This window comes from Oreochromis niloticus, linkage group LG6 (assembly GCF_001858045.2).
Source record: "Oreochromis niloticus isolate F11D_XX linkage group LG6, O_niloticus_UMD_NMBU, whole genome shotgun sequence".
Taxonomy (NCBI): domain Eukaryota; kingdom Metazoa; phylum Chordata; class Actinopteri; order Cichliformes; family Cichlidae; genus Oreochromis; species Oreochromis niloticus.
The window spans coordinates 1,776,556-1,794,505 of record NC_031971.2 but is presented as its reverse complement, the minus strand read 5'-3'; the positions used below and the strand labels follow the sequence as shown (position 1 = coordinate 1,794,505).

Sequence of the window (17,950 nt, the reverse complement as noted above, 5' to 3'; positions counted from 1 at the left end):
GTCAGAGTACATATACACATAAGAACATATTACAATAAGAAAGAATGATGATGAAGTCATTCTTTCTACTTTTCAAGGCACAGCAACATATTTTCCAGTACATTCCAGGGATTAACAGAGGCCTCATATGGTGATTTTATATATTGCCAAAAGTATCTGTTGTCTGTTTTCACACACATATAATCTTGAGTGACATCCTACTCTTTATCCATAGGTTTTAATATGATGTTTTCCAATCCTTTGCAGCTTGGGGGAAGGCTTCCCATAAGGTTTGGGAGTGTGTTTATGGGAATTTTTGGCCATTCTTCCAAAAGTACCTTTGTGAGGTCAGACACTGATGTTGGACGAGAAGGCCTGGCTCAAAGTCTCCACTGTAATCATGCCAAAGGTGTTCTTTTGGTTGAGGTCAGAAAGCTGTGCGGGTCAGTCAAGTTCTTCCACACCAGCTTCACTCAGCCATGTCTCCATGGACCTTGACCTTTGCACTGGTGCGCAGTCATGTTGAAACAGGAAGGAACCATCCCCCTATTCCCATCCACAAAGTGGCGAGCAGGAAATTTTGTAAAATGTTTTGGTGTGCTGAACCATTAAGAGCTCCTTTCACTGAAACTACGGGGCCGGGGCCGAGACCGACTCCCCCCCCCAAAAAAACCCCCAGACAACAATAACAAAAAATAAATTATCTCCCCTCCATCTTTACACTTTTCACAATGTAGTCAGACAAGTAGTAGTCTCCTGGCAATTGAAAACCCAGGGTTGTACATCAATTTGGCAAACAGAAAAGTGTGATTCGTCACACATACTTTGCATTATGCTTGATAATGTAAGCCTAATGACTTTTTTTTTTTTAAACTGAAAATATATAAAATATACATATATAACATATAGCTTCAATTAAGACTTAAAAAAAAAAGGTCTAAAAACATTTTCAGGCTTCTGTGCAAGAATTCTTTATGTGAAAATTCTGGTTTGCTTGCATTTTTACACACAGATAAAGGACAGAAATATGAACATTTAACACTAGAAAAGACTGATTAGCACCCAATCATATTGTTGACACACTGCACTGGATAAATATGAGATTTCAGCATTTCTGAAAGTGTAAAATGACTACAGTTTGTGTCCATTCATAAACGTTTACAAATGCCTATGCATGGCTGAATAAGGGATTTGCAAAATTCTCGTTGCCCTGAGTTTCAGGATCGTCATTCTCAGCAAAATCTTCAGGGTCCAGATCAGCCTCAAATATCCGCTGTAACAAGGCGTCCACTGTTCGATATCCTGACACAAAACACACACACACACTTACATAAATATTGTCTCTAACAAACAAGGTCAAGTTTTTATTATTGTCTGTCCTCAAATACTTTGCTGATTTTTACATTTTTTCCTGAAGGGAACAAGAATGTCTGACGTAAAATTAATGACAATCTATTGAGCAAATGTTCAAATTAAAAGTTAGCCAAAAGTGTTCCTTCCCTTTTTTTTATCTTTTAAAAATCACCTTGTGTCTTTCTCCACTTGTCAACTTACTTTTTGAAGCTATTTTAAACATCAGGGACGGTAAGTTTGGTTTTGCTGACTGGCTGCCTCCCAAGTCATTGTCAATAGTTTCCATGGCGTTCACCAAGTTGTCCTCCATCGTCTCCCTGATTAACAAAAAAAATACAGATGATCAGACAGAAATGTGAGCGTGATAATCAGAGATATTAAACAGCATGAAAGATGTGCAAAACAATCATAACATGAAGCCATGAAGCCAAGAGTCCATTAGACATTGTGCATAGCAGAGGTTGAAAATTAAAGATTAATTTGGATTTGATTCAGAAAGAGAAGATGGAGAGAAATATTTTTTAAGCTTGGTGCTATGAAGAAAGCACCAAATAGTCAAAAGAAAAAACCCCCACTAGAAGCTAAAGTATTTGATTTTTTAAACAGTGAAGCACAACAACATCAGCTTCCATTCATCTTCATAATGTAGTGAGTGGCAAGTGTCATTACAAGCCTTTTTGATTTGCCATTTCAGTTAAATTTGCTCAACCCAGAACTTGGAGAGCGTAGAGGGCAACATGACTATGGTGGCAATGATCAACCAAGCTGAACATTTACTTAATTCATTTTCATTTCATGTCCATTTCTTTTTATTTCTTTGGAGAAAAAAAAATGAAGTTAAGAGACAAGGGCCACATTGTCCAAATGATGTTTAAATAATGTAAATGGACTGATTCTTATTTAGTACTTTTCTACTCTCTCGGAGTATTCAAGCGCTCTATACAACATGCCGCATTCACCCAATCACACAAGCACTGTCTTCTAAGTTGTCTTCTAGTGCTCACTAACTACCATTCACACACATTCATACTTCCATGGACGCGTCGGAGAGCAACTTCGGGTTAATATCTTGCCCAAGGACATTTGGAATGCAGACTGGGGGAGCCATCGAACCATCACCTCCTGAGCTACAGCCAGGAACCAACAGTAAAATTGTAATTGTATTTTGTGCTACTTGGTTTCAACAAAAGAACTGGCTAAGAGCAAGTCTAAGCAGGAATTCAGTGTTTTTCCACACCAAAAATAAATTGTGGATTTAAAAAAAATTATCAGACAAAATTATGAAGCATGCAAGTAGCAAAGGTCACACTGGAAATGGTGTAGTGCTATTAATGTTGGGTCCAGTTGACATCGTACCACTATAATGACACAACAAGCTGATTTAAAATTTAATTTTTTTTTTAAAAAAGGCATTAGGTTGACCGGTTCTCTTTTGTGGATGGCCAGTGAGTTGTTTATCTTTCAGGCACACAGGTCAAGTACGCCTCTAAAACTAGTCAAAATCCGCTGCTTGAAGAAAAAATTGCAGACACCATTTGAGTGTGAGCTGATGACACAACAGATATAGTATGTTTAAGCCAGTGTGCAATTGTGCTCAGGTACACTACCAGTCAAAAGTTTGGACACACCTTCTCATTTAATGGTTTTTCTTTGTTGATGTCTTCAATGAGAATCTACAAAACTATAAATGAACACATTTGGAATTATGTAGTAAACAAAAAAGTGTGAAATAACTCAATATGTTTTATATTTTAGATTCTTTAAAATAGCCACCCTTTGCTTTGATTACTACTTTGCACACTGTTGGCACCTGAAATGGTTTTCCAAGTATCTTGAAGGAGTTCCCAGAGATGCTGAGCACCTATTGGCCCTTTTGCCTTCACTCTGCGGTCCATCTCATCCCAAACATCTCGATTGGGTTTAGGTCAGGTGACTGTGGAGGCCAGGCTATCTGGTGCAGCACTCCATCACTTTATTTCTTGGTCAAATAGCCCTCAGACAGCCTGGAAGTGTGTTTGGGGTCATTGTGCTGTTGAAAAATAAATGAACGCAAACCGGATGGGATGGCATGTCACTGCAGGATGTTGATTTATTCAATTTTGAATAAATCCCCAACAGTGTCACCAGAAAAGTGCCCCCACACCATCACACCTCCTGCTCAGTGCTTCACAGTGAGAAACATGCATATAGAGACCATCAGCTCACCTTTGCTGCATCAAACAAAGACACAGCAGGTGGAACCAAAGATCTCAAATTTGGACTCATCGGACCAAAGCAAAGATTTCCACGGGTTTAATGTCCATTCCTTGTGTTTTATTGGCCCAAACAAATCTCTCCTGCTTTTTGCTTTTCCTTAGTCATGGTTTCTTAGCAGCTATTTGACCATAAAAGCCCGATTCACACAGATGTGTCTGCTACTAGAACTCTGTGTGGCTTTTGTCTGGGCTGTAATCCAAGGTGCTGTTAACTTGTGATTTGTGATGAATTTATCCTCAGCAGCAGAGGTGACTCTTGATCTTCCTTTCTTCAGGCGGTCCTTATGTGAACCAGTTTCATCGTAGCACTTGATGGTTTTTGCAACTGCATTTGGGGACACAGTCAAAGTTTTAGCAATTTTCCAGACTGACTGATCTTTAGTTCATAAAGTAATGATGGACTGTCACTCCTCTTTACTTAGCTGATTGGTTCTTGCCAATAATATGAATTCGAACAGTTGTCAAATAGGTTGGTACACAGCTCACAGCCCTAACTTCTGCACAATACAACTGATGGTCCCAACCCCATTAAGAAGGCAAGAAATTCCACCAATGAACCCTGACAGGCACACCTGCGAAGTGAAACCATTTCAGGTGACTACATCATGAAGCTCATTGAGAGAAGGCCGAGGGTCTGCAGCGCTGTCAACAAAGCAAAGGGTGGCTACTCTGAGGAAGAAAATATAAAACATATTTAGAGTTATTTATCAATTTCTTCTTTGCTACATAACTCCATATATCTTGCTTCATATATTTGATGTCTTCAGTTTGTATCTACGATGTATAAAGTAGTAAAAAATAAAGTTGAATGAGAAGGTGTGTCCAAAACACTGAATCGGTGTTTTGAAAACATTTGGAATGACAAGCCTTGAAACAATGGGTCAGTTCAAATTGCCTGACAGAATCAAGTTTGGGCAGGATGCTGTGGACTTAGTAGCTGCACAGTAATGTGACACAGTGATGGAGCAGTCAAAGGCTCGCTTTGAGAAAGCCCATTTGTTGATTCCCAGCTGTTTAAGGAAAGTTTCTGCCACACAATATCTGGCTCTCTCTTTCTCTCTCTCTTTGAACACAATTATTCTTAATCAAATATATCACCAAAGTACAAGTCTGATTGGCATGTTAAATGTGGTTTGAGGAGTAAAAATGACTGTCAAAAAGTTATGTGTGGAGTCATGGTCCAGCTTTGACCTTGGTAGATTAGTGTCTACAGCAATGTGAAAAGATAAGAAATGTGTCACCAACCCATCATTATACTCGATTTTGAATGAGAGAAATGGTATCAAGTACTGTAATGGTGTAAACTTGTAGTTAATTACGCTTCATACTGATCAGAATATAATCAGGTATATTAAAAATAAATACATTTAAGTTTAACCAACATAACAAATAAGAAACTATAAAGTATAATAAGGATTCTAAAGACAAGCCTCACACTGAGAGTTTGACCTTGGTGTGTGAGAGTGTGTATGTGGGTGTCCTGCAGGATGGGAGGGGGAGTGAGTGAGAACGACACACAGGAGCCGCTGATCTCAGAGAATATCTGACTTATATAATTTATGATTCAATAAAAAAAATGTTGTATTGAATAAATTGTGATTGACAAAACAGTTTCAAAGTGAAAAAGTAAAAGAAAGTATTCATCTGTATTTGAATTAAAAGGGGATTATGTTAAAATGAATGTGCTAAAATGTGCTACAGACAAATTTAACTGATGTAGAATTACATCAGTTGAATGAAACAAAGTGAATTCTATCTGTGTGTGATTGAATGTTTGCATGTGATAGAATATAGTATGTTAGCAATAACACACAAAAGAAGAAAATGCTGTGAGGATATTTGGAAGTTTAAAGTTTAAACCCTGTGTTAGATGATGTATGTAGAAAAGTCAGACAGCTAGAGAGGATGATGAGGTGTGGCTGGACACTGGGTGGTTAGATGTTAGTCATGTGATTGGATCTCCAGTCCAGCCGGTGTGTGTTTGAAGGTTCCACCTTGTTTGGTCACAGCTGACTATCATCTCTTAGTTTGTGACCTTGCTCTAATTTGCTTGGCTCTTCACATATTGGACGCGTTATATTGAAATGGACTGTGTGGCAAAAAAAAATAAAAAATTAAAAAAAAATAAAAAAAATCACACCCATCAATGCTATTTTGCCCCAATTTGTAAATCTGTTTCAAGTGTTACTATAACAAGGTGGTGCTGTAACGTCCTGTCAGGGATGTGGTTTTTGGGGTGGTGAATTATATAATGTGTTTGTTAGCCCACCCACTCAATAGGTCCACCAGACACCACTCTCTGCAAGGTAACATACTGTGCCACAGCAAGCTCCAGTTCTTCAATCTTCCTCTCCAAAGATGTCTGCAAGTCGCTTTTATCCACAGAGTACTCCACAAAGAACGCCTCAAGGACAAACGCCACAAAGATACTGAAAGACAAGAGCAATCACATGCAACATTTAGCAGTTCCTGTCCAAATTGTATAACTGCATGTATTCAGAACAACCACTTTATCACTTGATCAGTTTGACATTGAAGACATCATGATTCTGAGGCAGAACCGGGACCATTTATATTTCCATGATATCTAAGAACATTTTAGGATTCTTATTTGTGATTTTTTAAAATATCACAAGCTTTTTCTTCTATCATGCTTGTAAAGTACAAGTAAAAGTCACACAAAAAACCTTGTGTATTATATATGATACACACATCCCACTTTGAAAACCCTCACATTGATACATTAATCCTGTAAGCCTTTACCCTGATCATATTCTACTTTGGGGAATTTCAACATAAATGAAATAGTGTTTTGCTAAACCTTTTCCTTACTTTATGGCACTGACACTGCTACAATAGTGGCCACTATTAATAAACATGGCCACAGTTTAAATAAATGTGTCAGAGTAGGCTGGGTTATCAACACAAGATAAAAGGCGAGGTTTAAAGGTGGACAGGAGGATAAAAAGGTGGTTTAAATGGAGCTTTTCACTTATAGAGAAAGGAGCTAAAATGGATATCTGAGGGACTGCAACAGGTAAATAATATTTTTGAACTGTGAATCAGTGAGCTGCCTACTTCTCGGACTCTGTTCGAGGGGGAAACTCCATTTTTATAGAGTTCTATGATAAACTACCCAGTATAACACACCTAGTCTACGCATCTAGTGGTTAAAATGTGTCAGATGTAAATATAAATAGTTATACATATTCCTTTAGATTATGGGAACAGCAGGACTTGTTTTGTGGCCGACACCACACCAGTGATAGTACGACACCATTAGCCTTACTTGAGAATGACGATGACAACTATGATGTGGAAGAGGACGAAAAAGATCCTGGCCGAAATGTGGGTAACGGTGGCAAAGCCGCTGCTGAGAAGTGGAGTCGTGTTAAGAAATGATAACACAAACAGGAATCAAACCTGGCCAAAGCAATTATTCTCAAACGTTTCATAAATGTGGCAAAGGATTTTATTTGCAGTAGAATGAAAGTCACTGAAAAAGAAGGGGGGAGTTTTTCTCATTTTGAAGATGTCTTAAAAATTCAAATTGCTGCTGGTAACTGAAAACGAGAGATTAAACACAGTAAATGCTTTCTTTTTATGAGACATTCAGCTAAAGGATATCATGCCATTGGTTGACAACGGTAAGCTCAACCAGCAGAATGAAGGAGGAGACCACATTGTTGAAGTTATTCTTGCAATAGTTGAGCTTTGCAAAGTCTGTTCCATTCAGCAGAGGATTACCACAATATGCCTTCGCTAGATTGGTGGAGCTCTGTTCATAAAAAGTCACCTTCCCTTTGAAGAGCTCCATCCCCACCATGGCAAAAATGTAGTACACCACCTGTGGAGGAACACCACAATGGACAGAACCATCTTCACAAACAGAATGTCAGCTTCAGTTTTCAGACCCCTCAGCAGGTTGAGGCTCTGCGTATTGCTGCGTTTGTAGGTTGGCTGGTCCTCACCATGTTTTAGAGCAGAGGTAGGCAACTCCAGGCCTCGAGGGTCAGTCTCCTGCAGGTTTTAGATGTGTCCTTGATCCAAAACAGCTGATTCAAAGGGCTAAATTGTCTCCTCAAAATGTCTTGTAGTTCTCCAGAAGCCTGGTAATAAACTAATCATTTGATTCAGGTGTGTTGACCCAGGGTGATATCTAAAACCTGCAGGACACCACCTTGAGGCCTGGAGTTGCCCACCCTTGTTTTAGAGTGAAGTCTCTACTGAAGGTTGCCCTCATAATGGTGATGGATCTTTTAAGACAGAACCATCATTAGGGCGGCTAACTTCATCTGTGCTTTGTTTTAGTGTCTGTTAACAAATGTTACTATGACAAACCAGCCTGCTGTCACAAACTCACAATGATGAGCTGTCCAAATGTGAGAATTGCTGGTCCAATCCTGATCAGGGTGTTGATAATAATACGAAACCTAGCAAGAAAATAGACCTCACTGTTAGTAAAGCATGCTCATGCCTTCCTACTGTGACATCTGTTTTTCATTTGATGCGTCTAAGGATTACTGCAGGATCACCACAAATACAGATGATTTTTATACAAGTATAAATAACTGAATAAGTAAAGAAATGTAGTTAAACCTTTTGATGCTGTCCACCACCCGTATCAGTCTGAGGACTCGTAGGATGAAAACAATGTCCAGGATTTGCCGGCTGGAGAAATGACTCGCTACAATGGGAACGGAATTAACAAATTAATGAATTAACAAAGACCAATAGCTTGTATCATCCTGTGTTTAAAAATAATTATTGTGATTGACTGGGACATGAACACTCAAAGTAAACATCAGTAAACATTCAAAGATGTATCTAAACTGTGAGTAATTAAGTTTTGTTGACTTGTACTACCAACAGTTCAGAACAGCAGGAGCTTTAAAGGCTAAATCATTAAATCATTTTTTGGGGGAAATTAAGCATTTATACTTTAGTATTTTATAACTCAATTTTCACACTGTTAAAAAAAACCAAACTTGTAAATTTGCATATTCAAGTTTTAATTTGTATCATATTAGTTAGTCAGCATTTTTTGTTTGTTTGTTTGGTTTATTGGTTGAAATTGTACTGCACAATTAATGTAGTTGTGTGTGTGTGTGTGTGTGTGTGGGGGGGGGGGGGGGGAGAAGAAAAGTAATAATAATAATAAAAAACAACAAGAAGAATATATGTGACTACATTACACTTTATAGCTACACCACCGTGTAATTTGTTATTGTTGTAGTTGCATGTTCAGTTGAGTGATTTTCTGCCTCTGTTCCCCAACTCCATGCTGGTGTGTACATTCAAAGTGATGAAACAGATTGTGTTTGTTTGTTTAATGCAAACAAAACGTGATGTGCCAGCCAGATGTAAATTTGGCAAGGGTTAAGCTTGACCTTGACTTTGACCCAGTTGGAACAAAGCTTAACATTAATTAGAAACTCTTACATGACTTCATCACAGAGTTTATGATGGTGGCAATAAGAGCAGAGATGACAATGATTGTGTCAAACCTGAAGACAGAAAACAGAAATAAGAAAATTAAAACTTTAATTTAGGCAGACATGCTGTGAACAAGGATGCTGAAAACAAAACCCTTTTTTCTTATGGCTTCAGTCTGACACCACCAACATGTCAAAAAAGACAAATATACCATGAATGTAAATAAAACGACCTCTTTTTCAGCATCAGTTAAGTGTGAGAAAATCTTCATGTTGTAAAAGAATCAAAAGATTTTATCTTTTGTATTTTTATCCAAGTATTTCAAATTTAAGGAACATTAAAACTAACAAACACATGCGGGGGGCTGCAGAGTGTGGAAGCAAACAGAACATGAAACCATTTGTGCCTAACAAGCAGCTTTCATTCATGGAGTGGGTCCAGTTCTAGTAATTCATCCAGAAAATATACAAACACAATGCTGAATATTTTTTTGACTGAAGTTATTGCTGCTACACTGCTCACTAGCAAATGGAACACAACTGTATTAAAGAAATAATAGCATAACAAACAATGAAGACAAAAAGTGTTTCAAAAGCTGCAGCAAGAAACCTTCAGAAGGCTCAGAGCTTAAAAACCCAGTGGCAACTTTATTAGGTGCACCAAGATGGAGCTAAAGAAAAAACTATTGTCATTCTCCACACACACACAGACACAGGCTATAGTAACTTGGGGCCAAAGATGCTTTGTTGCATGCAGGGAACAAAAATTGCATCGCAGGAAATAAAGACCATAAGAACCAAAAGGTTCAGAGTTTTCACAGAATAATATAATACCCAATAAAGTGGCCACTAAGTGCAAAAAGTCAAGAAAATCAGGCAATTAACTGGCAAATACCATGAGGAACATAAGTATTTGAACACCCTGTGATTTTGCAAGTTCCCCCACTTAGAAACCATTTCATGGTTTGAAATTCACATTATAGGTGCATTCCTTTAATGTTTTGTTTCTATTCAGGAATTCACATTGTATGATATTTAAAGAATTTATTTGTATTGCACTGCTGCACATAGGTATTTGAACACCTGGCAATCAGCAAGAATTCTGGCTCTCAAAGATCTGTTGCTATGCCTTTAAAAAGTCCACCTCCACTTATTAATCGGAATTAGTCGCACCTGTCTGAGGTCTTTAAAGACACCTGTCCACCCCACAGTCAGTCAGACTTCAACTACTACCATTGGGAAGACCAAAGAGCTGTCAAAAGACACCAGAGACAAAATTGTGGACATGGAGAGAGCTGGGACCACAGTTTCAAAGCTCACTGTCGATAGAACACTACACCGTCATGGTCTCAAATCATGCATTGCATGGAAGGTTCCCCTGCTCAAGTCATCACATGTCCAGGCCCGCCTGAAGCTTGCCAATGACCATCTGGATGATCCAGAGGAGGTATGGGAGAATGTCATATGGTCAGATGACCAAAAAAATAACTTTTTGGTCACAACTTCACTCGCTGTCTTTGGAGGAAAAAGAAGGATGAACACTAAGGACACCATCCCTACTGTGAAGCATGGGGGTGGAAACATCATGCTTTGGGGGTGCTTTTCTGCGAAGGGGACAGGACGACTGCACTGTATTAAGGAGAGGATGAATGGGGCCATGTATTGTGGGATTTTGAGCAACAACCTCCTTCCCTCAGTCAGAGCATTGAAGAGGGGTCATGGCTGGGTCTTCCAACAAGACAATGACCCGAAGCACACAGTCAGGATAACCAAGGAGTGGCTCTGTAAGAAGCATATCAAGGTTCTGGAGTGGCCTAGCCAGTCTCCAGACCTAAATCCTATAGAAAATCTTTGGAGGGAGTTGAAACTCTTTGTTGCTCACTCAGCGACAGCCCCGAAACCTGACAGATCTAGAGGAGATCTGTGTGGAGGAGTGGGCCAAAATCCCTGTTCAAACCTGGTCAAGAACCACAGGAAACATTTGACCTCTGTAACTGCAAACAAAGGCTTCTGTACCAAATATTAACACTGATTTTCTCAGGTCTTCAGATCAAAGTGCTACGCAAAAAAAAAAAAAAAAAAAAAAAAAAAATCATACAATGTGATTTCCTGAATTGTTTTTTAAATGCTGTCTCTCACAGTGGGAATGCAGCTACAATGTGAATTTCAGACCCCTCCATGATTTCTAAGTGGGAGAACTTGCAAAATTGCAGTGTTCAAATACTTATGTTCCTCACTGTAATATAAACTAAATTTAACTGAAAAAAGTTGGGGGTTTTTTTGTTTGTTTGTTTTTTTTAAATAGAACATTAAAATTGTTTTTTTAAAAACATTTTTTGTACATTGTACCATTTTACCATGTTTTGTTTTGAGCTTTTCTTTTCAGTTTAGTTGTGAGTGGATCTGCCTGCTTTAGTTTCATCAATTACATTAAAAACCACATTTTCACTCTTTCTGATTATATTACTATGGACAGCATTTGTCTGAAACCAAACTGAAGTTTATTTGAAGTTCAGAAAAGGTATACAAATGTGTGCGCATTTGTGGATTCAGTTCACTGATGGTGATTTTCAATATTCAATATAGAAATGTCCCTGGTGTACAAAGACTTTTCAGTCTGCCCAATGCTTCTTGTTCTTAAATTGTTGAACTTTGTGTTTGAATAGTGTGTAAAGGACAGTGTGAGCACAATCAGATTGCCCAGGGTCATCATTTGATAAGTTGTCTTTGTCTTCGAATTTCTACTGAACTTTAAGCTTTATATAACTTGCATGATCCAAGTAAGCCAGTTGCTGGTTTTTGTTATATATTATTATTTTTTGTTTTATTATTATATTTCTCATTATTGAGCACTTGTTTTGTTTTATCCTTTATCCTATGTTCGTCAACATATTTTGTTTTTACTTTTGACATTAAACTAAGCTCCATCATTAGGAAAAGTTCACTTCCCAAAGCTTAAAAGAGTAGATAAACAACCCGCCGAGCATCAGTGACTTGGTCGAAGCACTTGAAGGCGTATGAAGGTAAAAGAAGCGGCTGATAATGTAAAAGAAATATTAAAACATGTCACATACCTCGTACTTATAATCTGGGATGTAGATAAGCTGTGTGAAATGCATGCAACACAACTTGTTGATCTTAGATTTGATTCATTTAAATACTTCCATTACTTCTTATATTAATAAATACTTACAAATACTCTACACATATTTTAAGAAATTAAATATTTGACATAACACACAAATACAGTACATGTTAATTTATAAATATCAACGTAAGGTTTTTGTGTATTAAGCACACAGACTTGGATTACACTGTTGGTTTTGGTCTGCACAGTGGATTTTTTTTTTTTTTTTAAACCATCTGCCTCATTGAAAAAGCTTGATCGCACCCATGAATAGATGGTGCTGTGTATCTCTGATTCCACATGAACACCTGTTAAAATGTACCATAAGCTGTCTGTAGATAAATCAGTACTGGGGATTCAGAATCTTTGGTGAGTAATGACAAAGTGTCAAAAGCACAAGTAATGACATTATAATGTTATACACTTGTTCTCACAGCATGTTCTCACCAGTTCCAAAAACTGTGTTTGGAGAAGAACACTCTGGGCTCAAACACATACAGCTTCAGCAGAATCTCCAGAATATACAGAGCCAGAAAAACCCACTCTGAGTTTGCAATCATTGGATTCTCTTCATCAAGACCGATGAAAACTGCATTCACCAGTATGATCAGGTCGTATACCATAACAAAGGCCCTGGAAATAAACACATATAGTTCTGTGTTTGTAACTACTTAAATCAAAACCAGAGAAAAAAAAACAGAAGGTTTCAAAGTTCAATTTGTATCTCACCGATGTTGGACCAGTTGGCATAGGAGTTTGCTGGGGGCTGACTGGTAGAGGGAAGGGCACAAACTTTGAAGTGGATGAGGTCTTGACTTAATTGTTATTATTTCAATATTCAAGAGGTCAGCCAGCTGGACAAATGCCACCTTACCTGTAAAATAATCATCCTAGAATTCTAATCAAAAATGTTACAAAAATATAAAAACTTGAACTTAGGTCTATTTTAAATGAATCATCTAATGTAAGAACCTTCTGTTTGTTAAATGCAGGAATTGCAGTATGCCCCGCCAAACTGTTTTCATTTTTCCTTCCCCTATATAGCAGCATATTTGGAAATTTTCATCCCCTGTGCAAGACTGAAAACTGAAGTAACTCTAACTGCCACTTGAGGCTTGCTCTGTAAGCAAGACTCCCATGTGAAAATGCAAAGTTTTACAGTTTTAGACAGGATGTCTAAAGCGTAGCACAAAAATGGTTTTCACAGTGAGGAAAAAGAAAACAGAAAAAGCAACTTCACGCTATTACTCAAGTGCAAAGTCACACACACTGCATGTTCACAAAGCAGAGGTTAAAAACCAAAATGCATGGTTTAAAACAAAAAAAAAAAAAACATGCATAAGAGGCAGTAGTGTATAGCTTGATAAACGAATTCAGTGATAACAACCACAACCATATGTGCACAGCACACACAGCACACACAGAAAAAAAATGTATAACTGTAAAGATCAATTAGGTTGTTTTGCTTTTTTTTTTTTTTACTTCTTGTGTTTATAACATCAGATGTTGTGGTTGGTGGAAAAATAGAAACGCTCAATGATAATGCATTTTGACTTCCTTCATGTGGAAGATGAGTGTGAAGACACTGACTCAGCAGAGTATGCAGAGCTGAATGATACTGGACATCTGAACAACGCCTCAGCTTCAAGGATTAGACTGGACTGGTGACAATTTAATGGCCTTTAGGTAGATTTAGGGCATGCAAGTTGTACTCCGTTTACACATGAAGACGAAAAACTGTGACACAACCTGGTCACCTAAGGCTTTAAGCAATTAAAATGCATGTACATTTACTCTTATTCATAACCTTACTCTTATTCCAAAGCAAATGCAAAATGTCGAGATATTTGTGTAGAATAATAGAAAATGTAATGCAGTTCCATAGTTTGTCTATGACATGCAATCATATTCAGTCGTACAGAGCCAGTTTGGCCTGGAAATGTTGCTGAAATGTAAAGAAGGCAGCATTGCACAGCGGTTTTGTTCATTTGTCCTGAATATTACATTCTTCTCATAGCTTCTTAGCTGTGGATCTGGGATCCAATGAACTATTTTGCCAAGTTGCATAGTGACGCACCAGGGGTTTATTAAAAGCTAGACAGAAATTTTACACTTTGCGATGTCTACAACATTACTGACTTTGCCTACTTGCTTAAATTACAATTTCAGGGGCATTAACCATGAGTTTGTCTTTGCATTTCTCACTCTTTAAAGATCACAAATAGTTCTTTCAAACTATATATTACCTTTTAACATTTTTACATGCATACTTTCATCATGTCATTCTCATTATGCCTTTCTCTTCCAACACTCACTCTCTCTCTCTCTCTCTCTCCTCTTCCTCCTTATCTCCAACCTCATCTCCTTAAATTAAGTCAGGGGTCTAACACATGAAAATGTACATAAATATGCTCAGTTATTCTCCATATTGTCACAATTACTTGTCAGCTGACTAGACATTTGACATGCAGATTAGACAGCTGACGACAAACTGGCTAAACAAAAATAAATCTCATCTGTTCCATCTTGGGTACTTATAAAGAACTTTACTGAACTCAACTTCCCTAAACGTTCTTTGGATTAAAGGTGTGTATGTTGGTTTGGATATCACTCACCAATGGCCCCTTGGTTCTTGTCATCGGAGACGCTCCACAGCAGCTCTCTGTGAGCATTACTAAGGTTGGGTTGGACCAGTCGGACCAGTTGGTTCCAGCTGGCCTGGGTCACCACTGGCTCGCCGCCCTCCTCCCTTTGCTCCTGTAGAACACCAAATGCTCGCACCATCTTGTGCCTCTTAGCTCTCACTAGCTGCCGTACCTCTTCCTGTTGTAAATTATAATTTTCTACTTAAATGACATGGAATGTGCAAAGATGAATGGAAATCTACTGTATTCACAAAAGATACGACATAAATTTATAGAAAAATAAGTAAGTTAAGTAAAGTTAATAAATAATTCCAAGATCCAGGTGCTGTTGTAACAAAGGAACTTTCAAATTTTGGGGATAAATCTTATTTGATTGAATTGACAAATTTTAATCAGATCTGCTTGCCACTTTAACATTTCGGTTGATATAATCTTACATGGCATATAGAGTACTTTGCAAAACCCTTTGCATATCTTCTCAGGAGGTATGGCAAGTCACTGAATAATCAGACGTTTGGCGGTCAATCCCTGACTGCTTCAGTCTCCATGTCAAAATACCTTCAGTCAAGTTACTGAACCCGAAGTTGTTCTCTGATGTATGCATCAGAGTGGCAATGCTTGTGTGAATGTTGCATGATTTTGTACAATTTAACAATCCTAAAAGTCAATATTGGGTACAACGTCCTTTATTCTTTACCACAGCCTGATATTTCTTAGGCAAGCTTTCTTGAAGTAGTCTTCATGAATAGTTCTCCAAGCTTCTTGAAGGAATTCCAAAGTTCTTCTTTAGATGTTGGGTGCCATTGGTTTCATTCATCAAGAGGATCCAAAAGTGTTTTATTAATGTTGAGGTCCTGGTTCAAGGGAGGCCAACCTATGACTGATTGCGTTCCATCAAGCTTTTATTGCATTGTCAGTGTTTTGGGGATCACTGCCATGCTGAAAAACTAAGCCATTGCCAAAAAAATGCCGGCCAGATGGTATTGCATGATCGATCAAATCTGACAGTACATTGTTATGTACATAGTTTCATCAATTTTGACAAGATTCCCAACACCACTGGCTGAAATGCTCAAATTAGGACAGAACCTTTACTTTGATTTACAGATGGCTATAGACACTTACTGTACCTCTCTGCCAACTTCCTCTGAACATACTGATTTAAGTTTAAAATTTCATTTTGGATTTATGATACCATAAGGCCTGTCCCACTGATTTTTCGTTCAGTTTTTGTGGAATGTGGTATAGCTTGGCCTTTTCTTCTGGTTTCCCTCTCTTAAGAATGACTTCTCTATAGCCACACTTCCACTGAGACTATTTGTAATGAGGCTTCAGTGAACAGTAGATAAATCAAATGCAGGTCCAGATACATCTCTCAAGTCCTGTGTCAAGCCTTTGTGGTATTTTTCACTATTTTTTTTTAATGCGGAGTGGCTCAAAACCTTTGCACAGTACAGTATGTTTTTTTAAAGAAATTATAAAAATGTAGAGAATCTGGACAGGAAACGGTCACATGGCTGTACCTTCAAGTATTTTTTATAGCTGTTGTATACGACAGCCAAGAAGACGGACATGAAGATGTAAGTGTTGATAAGGATGTACACAATAAAGAAGACTGCAAAGAAGAAGTTGGCGTTGTATGCTGGCATCCTGACAATAAAAAGCAGAAAAAAAGAAGTCAGGCTAAGATACAAAGACAAATAGATATTAAAAGAAGAAAAAAAAAACGGTTAGTGTTCACTTCCTTCTTCTTTTCTGTATGGTTCAGACAGTTCCCTCTCAAACCAAGAGATCAGCATCAGAAAGAAACAGAAGAGTTTGTGTGGTTTGAAGTGCTATCTAAATAACAACACTACTTTAACTCCACAAACAGTTTCAAAATACATTATGTCAAATACACTAATAAAAATCTGAGAATTATAACTGAGTTTGGCTGAATTGTGTTATTCATGTCGTCTCCTTGCTGTTTACACATCACGCCTTACTGATACTGAAGGAATACATCCACCACACTGAGTGCAACAAAAATGACATTCAGTGGGTTTCAGCTGAATAAAATTTTTAACAGAAATGACAAAATCAGCTTATTTTTTTTATCAACTGTTCTTTTTCAAATATTAATACTTGGTCCAACGAGATAAGCACTACTAACAACAGTGCTGTTTCTTTCTTTCAGTTAGAGTCACTGAATGATGTATAAGATGATGTGAAGATGTCAATTTAAGATTAAAAAGACAGAATGTGCATCTGGATGGAAATGTGCCATTTATGCCAGTTTTATATGTATGTGTGATAAAGTGCATCTTAACTGCTCTCCAAATATTTAATCATCTATCATTAATCTGTGAATCTATTTTCATCCATGTTTTATAGTCATCTTTGTCTACTTGACTCATATTTTTGCATTTTGTTTTTGTTGATTGTTTGACAAAATGCACATAAAACAACAAAAGTGGAATGAACTAAAACTACATTCCATTTTGCAATCACACGCAAAGTCTGACTTCCACATATTTTCACAAACTGAATCATCTCAAAGGAAATACTATACAAAGTAACGTCATGCAAACTCAGTAAAATTTTAAGTAAGCAATCAGGGATTTAACATACTTTAGAAAAAGGCATGCTTCATGAAGACTGAAATAATTGTAAATTGCTTGACATCAAAGAACACAAACTGAGATTGACAATACAAACTTACATGACGTCAGGGCTATTGGCCGTGGTGACGAGGACGTACAAGTCAAACATGATTTCCAGGTAGCTGGTGAAATATGGAGTTCCATTTATGTTCGTCAAACCTCTAAAGAGAGAGAAAAAAATACATACACTTAAAAACTATTGCTAAAACTAAAAAAAAAATACTCTACTGTTTCACTGAAAAAAACCCCAAAAAACAACAACACATGGCCTCAGTAGAGCCTTTGGGAAAATGTTGACCTCTGTCTAACTGTGCCAGGTGTTGTGGCTCTTTGACTGACCACGAGAACATGTTTGTAAATGTTGCATAATCTTTAAATCTTTGCTTATTTATATGGATGACATAGCTGGGTGTTTGCACAATTGTCTGTGCAAGCTCATGTTATAAATTACAATTTCATTGGTTGCATCATGCAAGATTTTATTACATAGAGAAAGAAAGAAATTCAATTCAAT

General features: G+C 37.6%; 1 protein-coding gene across 4 annotated transcripts in view; it reads right to left on the bottom strand.

The window, feature by feature from the left end:
- Positions 1–675: 675 nt before the first annotated feature.
- The window catches only part of tpcn3 (two pore segment channel 3), a 29,516-nt gene continuing 12,241 nt past the window's right edge, over positions 676–17,950 (bottom strand). For 2 of the 4 annotated variants that reach the window (XM_025908205.1, XM_025908206.1), the window contains 14 exons: positions 17,496–17,597; positions 16,318–16,444; positions 14,765–14,972; positions 12,879–13,023; positions 12,597–12,782; positions 12,097–12,126; positions 9,030–9,094; positions 8,187–8,274; positions 7,951–8,020; positions 7,215–7,434; positions 6,877–6,967; positions 5,903–6,016; positions 1,534–1,649; positions 676–1,281 (listed from right to left, as the gene is read on the bottom strand). In XM_025908205.1, coding sequence (XP_025763990.1) covers positions 1,148–1,281; positions 1,534–1,649; positions 5,903–6,016; positions 6,877–6,967; positions 7,215–7,434; positions 7,951–8,020; positions 8,187–8,274; positions 9,030–9,094; positions 12,097–12,126; positions 12,597–12,782; positions 12,879–13,023; positions 14,765–14,972; positions 16,318–16,444; positions 17,496–17,597 — 1,696 coding nt within the window. In that variant the 3' untranslated portion in view covers positions 676–1,147. The remainder of the gene's footprint in view (positions 1,282–1,533; positions 1,650–5,902; positions 6,017–6,876; positions 6,968–7,214; positions 7,435–7,950; positions 8,021–8,186; positions 8,275–9,029; positions 9,095–12,096; positions 12,127–12,596; positions 12,783–12,878; positions 13,024–14,764; positions 14,973–16,317; positions 16,445–17,495; positions 17,598–17,950) is intronic. The other 2 variants (XM_003452750.5, XM_019360447.2) reach the window with 2 other exon arrangements.